At 38.4% G+C, this 7,597-nt stretch overlaps 1 protein-coding gene across 8 annotated transcripts in view; it reads left to right on the top strand.

The window, feature by feature from the left end:
- The first annotated feature begins 14 nt into the window (after positions 1 to 14).
- KIAA0586 (KIAA0586 ortholog) overlaps positions 15 to 7,597 on the top strand; it is a 70,349-nt gene continuing 62,766 nt past the window's right edge. For all 8 annotated transcript variants that reach the window (XR_010832034.1, XR_010832035.1, XM_066998498.1 and 5 more), the window contains exons 1-8: positions 15 to 445; positions 1,803 to 1,882; positions 2,953 to 3,022; positions 3,933 to 3,999; positions 4,665 to 4,842; positions 5,240 to 5,473; positions 6,012 to 6,183; positions 6,726 to 6,893. Coding sequence is in view for 6 of the 8 variants with exons in the window: in XM_066998498.1 (XP_066854599.1) it covers positions 154 to 445; positions 1,803 to 1,882; positions 2,953 to 3,022; positions 3,933 to 3,999; positions 4,665 to 4,842; positions 5,240 to 5,473; positions 6,012 to 6,183; positions 6,726 to 6,893 (1,261 nt within the window). In the remaining 2 variants the exon portion in view is untranslated. The remainder of the gene's footprint in view (positions 446 to 1,802; positions 1,883 to 2,952; positions 3,023 to 3,932; positions 4,000 to 4,664; positions 4,843 to 5,239; positions 5,474 to 6,011; positions 6,184 to 6,725; positions 6,894 to 7,597) is intronic.

Below are 7,597 nucleotides of genomic sequence, written 5' to 3'. Positions count from 1 at the left end.
TTACGGGCTGCACCGGGCGCTGTTGCCATGGTGACCGGGTGCGGGCTGCGGCCTAGGCCCGGCCGTGCCCTGAGGGCCGCGGGTTGTGCCCGAACCCGCTTTTAGCCTCTATTTCTAGGCGTAAAGCGCCGAGAGCCGCGCTGCGGGAGCCTCATGGACGGGGAAAGCGACTCCAGCGTCAGCCAGGGCTCCTCGGGCAGCCTCACGGCCGGCGACGTGCTCGTCCGCTCCACCAGCGTCCACCGGGAGCAGCCCCTGGGGGCCGGCGGCCGCCCTAAAGCAGTGACGGTTGCTGTGAAGAAGCTTCGCGGAGTGGCTTCTGCCGGCCCCGGGGCCCGCGCGGCTTTGGGGAGAGGCGGAACGGCGGCTGCTGCCCCGGCCTCGCTGCCCGGCAGGGCTCCGTGCGGCCGGCCAGCTGGTGCCGTGGCCGGCAGCGCCGCACGAGGTACGGCTGCGGTAGGGACGCTCGGGTTAGCTTTATGACAGAATCCTACTGCATTGGTTCCAGTTAGATGGCTCTTTATAATTTAGGAAGTCATTTCGTCTTCTAGTCCTGTCGACATCAGCGTATAGAGGTTGGACTAAGTGATCTCAGAGGTCTCCTCCAACCTAAATGGTTCTGTGATTTCTGCAGCACTTTTTCAAAGGTGGTGTTTGTTTTCTCAAACTTTTGTAACTATAACCGTGTTTCCCCTGTGGAAGGGGACTCCTGCAGGGTCAGAGCTCCGTGAACTGAGCTCCAGTCCTGACCCTGCATTCAGAGTCTGTAGAGATGAAGCTATCTAATCAGAAAAATCATGACTGTAATCAGACCATCACATTTCGCAAATGCCTTAGGCAGGAAAGGTGTTAGGCAGCATCAGAGGGTAAAACAGTGTGTGTGTGCAGGGACCTAAAGACGAAACTTAATCCAGCTCAACAACTTAACCCAATTCAACCCTACCACCTTGGCACAAACTACATATACTGATCAAGTGTCTGTACCAATGAGTCTTGTGTAGATGAGGTAAACAAAATCAAAAAATGAATTACGTCCTCATCTGTAACTTTTTAAAACTATTTGTGCTAGTATTAACTAAAGCATTCAAATTTCTCTTTTTTTCTTTTTTTAATAAAATCATCTTTTTACCTTTTCTTTGTTACAAATTTTATAGTTAAGATGTCACATTCCCAGCATATAAGAAGCTGTAATGATGTACCTTGTACTCCTCAAATTCAAAACTGACGTATACGGTGCTGCTGGATCTAGCCAGCTAGACTATTCTTTTTGTTTCTTTTTTTTTTTTTTAAGTCAATTACAGTCTTTAGAGTTCAGAAAGGATTTTGTTGTTGTTGTTGGGTTTTTGTTTGTTTGTTTAGGCTTTGGGGGATAAGGGCTCAAGCAGCTCCACCAGATGTTAGTTTCATAGTGCTAGGAAGACAGACTAGTCTGACATTAGTAAAACGTGTACTGTACTCGGTGTCATTCTGTAAGATGTTGACGTATAAGTGTCTCTCTAAACAAGTAATTTTCTGTGTTCCTATGATCCTTAGACTTGATTTTTCACTAGTCATTGTTGATTTTTCAGATACTCTGTCTCTTCAATGAGTTTTTAATGTACTGTAGAAGAAGCCTATAATTCAGTTTCACAGAGTCTGTTAACATTTGTAAGTTTCACGTTGATGACTGTGGTCATTTGTGTTAGGAAAGTCATTATATTTGGGTATTCAACGACACAGAGAAAAGATTGAGATTTGAGTTAGGGGACGATGAGAATGCATTCAAAATTATTGTAACTACAGTAAAGTTGCTTTTATTTTAGGAGTCCAGAGTGCTAAAGGACACCCAGAACATCTTCCTTCAGTAGAAACTGCTGCAGAGCCCCTGTTTGTATCACAAATGGTAAGAAAAGTTACTGTTGCTTCCTGCAATCTTGGAGTAAGAGAGCAGTGTTTTTCTCAAAAAGTTGTAGCTTCTGTAAAAGCTTAGCAGATCTTCATTCTGAAGCATTTGGAGATTTATTTACTGCACTGCTACCCGTTGCATGGTTAATACCCAGGTATGGTTTTAAATGTTAGTGCAATTCCTCCTTTGAAAATGCTGTTGCACATTGCACAATATTTGTTATAAAAACCTAAAGCTTCTTGTTTTGTTTTGTTTTGTTTTTGTTTTCCTCTTCGTATCATAGGTGTTGAAATGGACATCAGTTTATATGGAACTCTTTAACGCTTATAATTAAAAGATTTTTTTTTTGATTCATTTATTGTATCTCCCATACAATGGAGACTTGTCTAGAGGGCTTCCATTCAGTAGTGAGCATGCCTGAGGATAAAATTAGTCTGCACTGTGAAAAGATTGCAGCAAGGTCCCTGCATGGCTCAGTAGACTTAGTAAGTTGAATAAAAGTTCTCAAAAGGATGGTGCAGTACTGTTTTACAATGCAACACCATCAAACACAGTTAAGTAAGAGATTTTCACCTTTCTAAGTTGGCTTTATGACTCCTCAGAGACTCTGATTAATGATGGTTTCCAGTTCAAGGAAATTCATCTCTGTCCCTTCAGTTCCACAGTCAGTGGCACGTGAGATTAGTTCTGTGAGCATGGCTAATCCCGAATTGTTTGAGATTAGGTACATCAGGTACAAAGCCTGAACATACGTAATTCCGCTACTACTTCTTTAGCTATAAATGAGGAAAATACCTTTTTTTTTTTTTAAAATCTGCACTCAGAATACATACTTTTAATTGTGTTTGTACTTTTTGTTCCTAAAATGTCATGTGAGTTCTTGACTACAAAGCCCACATGGCTCTATGGTAGAGGTAAGCCTTAACGTACCTTGTTCCATGACCAGGTGTTACTGTACTGTGGAATTGCTTATACTTACGTATTCAACAATTCCACCTGCTTGTAAAATTTTGGCTACTGTTACCACAGGCTTTGACGTGTGCTTTTCTGCTCTTTTTGCTTTGAAGGATTATCCTAAAGAAGCTGCAGTACAAGAAAATCGTTCAGTGCTACCAGAAGATAGCAGAAGCCCAAAAGGTGAGACAAGTTGCTGTACTGCGACAGCCCTTTTTTCATAAGAAGATTGATTAGAGGGAAAACAAGCTTTAATTTTAAATTGGATATTCTTCAATATAGAAAACTTTGACTGCAGATATTCAGAGGTGTCTTTGCTAAAAATGAAGGTAATTGTAATTTACATTTTTAAATGTTGCAACCACAAATGCATGTTTTCTGCAAGCAACCTACACTATAAAGAGTATATTTTTAACTGTCTAGGAAGTCTCATTGTCGATGCCTTTCCCTTGAATAAGGGAAATTTCCCTTTGGTTTCTTGGATATCTTTGTCTGGGTAGAGAAAAGGAACAGAAATTGTTACCTCTGTTTAAGGCCAAGAAGCAGTATTTTAGTTTCCTCTTCTATGACTTACAGAGGTAGCATCTGGCTGGCTTATCAGCACGTGTTCTAGCTGGCTAATTAGCAGTAATGAAACAACGAACCTGCTGCACCTTGGGTTATTACCTCTGCTCAACAGACAGTAGATACAGGAGAGACTGCAAACTTTTTAGCATGATTAATAACTATTAAAATATTTTGTTGTTATTCATGATGACTGTGGGAAAATACTTGTTCACAGTTCTAAAATACTGTTTTAATTACATTTATTTCAAGTTGAAATTTGAAGGGTTTTACTGAATGGGTAGTCTGAGCTCAAGCTAACATTTATATAGCAATCTCTTTCACATTTTACAAAGTTAAGGTAATGTCATTGTCTTTTTCAGAGCATACCAGAATGGGTTTCAGTGATAACGACATTTGATACCACGTAAAATTGTGTTATGTGAAGCTTACTGCCTACCTGTTATTTCAATAACACTTTGTGTCTACTTCTACACTAGGTGCTTTGTGTCAGTTAACCTAACAAAATGGTTTTTGTCCTTCCACACAGATGATGTTTTTATTTCTCAATATGCTACTGGCCAGAAGGAGGCTTTGAGAGCAGTATTAAAGCAAAAGTAAGTCCGTGTTGTTGTGCTGTTCTATTTTTGTCCATACAGTACATAACTTCCTCAGTTTCTGCCCAAATGTATAGCTGGTAAGGAAAGAGTATTTTTTTTTTCTCTGTTAGTATTTTTCAGTCTATAAAGGTGTTTTCAGTTTATTTTATCATTCAGAGGTCACTGAAATATCTTGTTTATTTTCTGTATCTTTGTAATGTCTTTAAACTACTTGAATTAATGTTTTCATGATACAAGAGCCAGGCAAGATTTATTCCGACAGAAAAGCCATCTAGTGCCAAACTCACACAGGATGTTTTTATAGATGTATAAGAATATATGCTGTTTATCCGTAGGCTGGAAATCTTCAAAATCAAAAATTATTTAGGAAGACTACGCGAAGTACAACCTGTAAACACATCCTTCATTGTGGTTGCAGTCATCACATGGAAGTGCTTTTTATACTATAAACCATAACATAACCTCAAGAAATTTCTTGTGCCATACTAAAACATCAGAATATTTGTTTTTTTCTTGGACATCAAGGAGAAGGAAATGAAGGAGAAATGCTTATACGTTTAGTGATTCCAGGGCTAAATGTGGGAAACCATTTGCTTGGAGGGCATTTTGATGCTTTCTCATTGCTTTCAATGCTTTTTATAGGAACTTGTTTATTTTTACAGAACTCAGAATACTCCTGTATTTAAGGAGGTGAAGGTACAGCTCTTGGGAAATGCTTCCACTGAAAGAAAGGAAACTGTTACTCAAGACACCAGGCCAACTCACAGGGAAGCTGATTCTGCAACAACCATCGCAGCAGCAACTGCTGCTGCCATTGCTACCACAGCTCCACTTCTCAAAGTAAGTAGCTTGCGGTAATATTAATTCTTTGTCCTCTTTAAAATAATAGATCTTCTAAGGAAGCTTGAAGTGATTGGTGGTAGAACCAAAGGGAACTGAATGTCTTTGATGTTTTCTGTGCTAGTGATTTCAGACTTACCATTACAGCAGAGAGAGCTAACTTGGATTTGACTAAGTGAGATTTGGCTGCTTATGGACAGAGACCATTTAATTTATCCTTTAGAAGAATTTCATAGTATGGCTAATCCACCAGACATTATGGCCAGCTGGTATTTTTTTGTGTATGTCTTTTGGGAAGCAAATCCGTCCACGATGATGAGAAGAGTGTTTTGCTGTCTTCACGCTTGCACAATTTTTACAGTAAGGTTTTTTTTTTTATTTATTTATTTTTCCTTAGGTTCAAAATGATTTGGAAGCAAAAGTTAACTCGGTTTCAGCATTACTTCATAAACTACAGGAGACCGACAGACAACTGCAGCGTGTTGCTGAACGGCAAACAAATACGAAGACTCAGTATGAGAATCCCCAGTGTCATGAAAGAGTTGCTGAGCTTGAAAAACAAATGAATACTTTAATGCAGCAACGGATTCAGCATTTGGAAAAGTTACAGGAGCAACAAATGAATATTCAGGTATCTGTGTAAAATGGCAGAAACTCTTGCTTATTTCTTTTGTATCTCAGTGTCAATATTATAACCATTTGTTTTTAAAATTTGATTTAGATTTTGATTTGATTTATTTCTGGTTCTGGAAAATCAATAAATCCACCTGTTCCAGATTGCTGTTTCCTCTCCCTGCGCCTCCCAACCCCAGTAATTCTTCTGTCTGCAAAAAGTTAATGCAAAAATTGTGGGAACGAGAACATTTTCCTAAGAAGTTGGTTAGACCTTTGCTAATTGAGGGAACTTTCATTTAGTAACTAGCTGGTCACACTAAAAATCTAAGGAAAATTAGTTTGTTTCTTTGGACGGTCTTGCATGCTTCTTGGAAAGGAAGAGTAACGTGCAAGCATGTTTGTGTTCTGAGACTGTTGTAAATGCTTTTTTTTTTCTCTTCTAAGTATCATGTCAAAATCTGATTAATATGATTACATGACAAGTGTTCCTGTTTAAAGTTTTATTGAGAAGCTAATGCGTGTATAAGAAATTCATTATAATTCTTCTCTTTTAGTCTCATCTCATTAGCTCTGCAGTCAACGTAGGTGGCTTACAGCAAATTCGCCTACCATCTTCCAGTCTCATGACAAAACAGCCTGAGAAGGCAGAACAGCAATTGCTTACTAACAATGATATGTCTTCATGTCAGAAGAATTTATTTTCTACCAGAGGTCCACCTGTCCCAGGTGAAGACAAATTCTTAAGATCTTAATTTCAGTGTTAGTTCTGCATTGATTTTGTTTCAGTTAGTATTGGATTACACACTGCAGTAGCAGTGAGTAGTAAACATTTCTTCTGTATAATTGGTTTTATGACATAATATACTGTATATCATAAAACACTTATTCTGAAAATGTTCCAGTTTAAATGAAAGTGAGAGTTTGGTACTTTCTAACTGTGTAGTCTGCACCAGTTTGATTTCATTTGTGAGGCCTAGATTTACACAAAATATTTTTACTGACAAACTGTGTGAAAGCTTGTATTGAGCTAGCTCATAGTATTAGTTAGTGTTTTTTTGTTGTTTTTTGCTTGTTTTGATCCTTTTATAGTAGTACTTGGAAATATGACATTTTCTTCCTGTTTACTTTTTTATCTAGTTCTGTAATATTTCACATTTCTGTGAAAATTTCTTAATGTTGGCATGCATTTTTTTCTCCAAATTTGTTTTCATATTAAGAGAATTCTTAACATATTTAAATAACTATATATATTTTTCCCCCCTCTGAAGCCTATTCAAGTCACTTCCAGAGTAGTGGAATTCATACACAAAAATCTCCTCTAAAGACACCAGTTCCTCGGAGTTATGTTCCGGAACCTGTATCAAAAAATGTGAAAATTTCAAGGAAAGAAAACCCTATAACAGAAAAGGAAAATGTTCCCAAATCCACACATGAAGGTATGGTGAGTAAGTTACTCCTGTCTTCCACTAGCATGAGCAGTATGATCTGGGATTTATTCTGTGTGTTCCTCCCTCTTCTGAGGTGTTGTGTTGCTAGTATGTAGATACTTACACTCAGAATATTGGAAAGTGCGTTTGGGAAAGGTTCATGTTGGAAATGTCAGCTACTCGTAACCACCTAAAGATTTAATGACAGTACCATGCTATCCTATCGCTTTAGACAGAATTTGTCACTGAAATATATTGTGACTTCAGAAGTTAAAGACAATAACTACTCGTTGTCAGGTTTAAAGAAGATGATACAAAATAATGTAAAATGGGAAAGCTACTCAATAACTTTGTTATCACTGGCTGAATTTACTTTTTTCACACAAATGTATCCACAGGGTCTCTGGGTTACAGCAATTAAAATAGTATGTGCAAAGCAAAATGAGTCATTTTCTTTTACTACTTGAGATCAATTTAATGGTGTGAAACTTGGTTTTGAACATTTCATCAAAAAGTAAAGCACCTTTTTTAGTTGGTGTTTAGGAGAATTGCTTGAGGATCTAAGACAGAAGAAGACCATTTAAAAGATCCAGGCATTGTACTTGTAGCATCACGGACAAAATGCCGGTTGGTGTCTTCATCAGATTTTTCTTAGATGTCTGCTTCTGTCTCTCTTTTTTTCAATGCTGTCACTTTGTTCTCTGGGCCAAGAA

The sequence above is a fragment of the Anser cygnoides genome, chromosome 5 (genome assembly GCF_040182565.1).
Source record: "Anser cygnoides isolate HZ-2024a breed goose chromosome 5, Taihu_goose_T2T_genome, whole genome shotgun sequence".
Lineage (NCBI taxonomy): Eukaryota > Metazoa > Chordata > Aves > Anseriformes > Anatidae > Anser > Anser cygnoides.
Note: the sequence above shows the minus strand (reverse complement) of the source record. Positions and strands in the feature narration are given on the sequence as shown.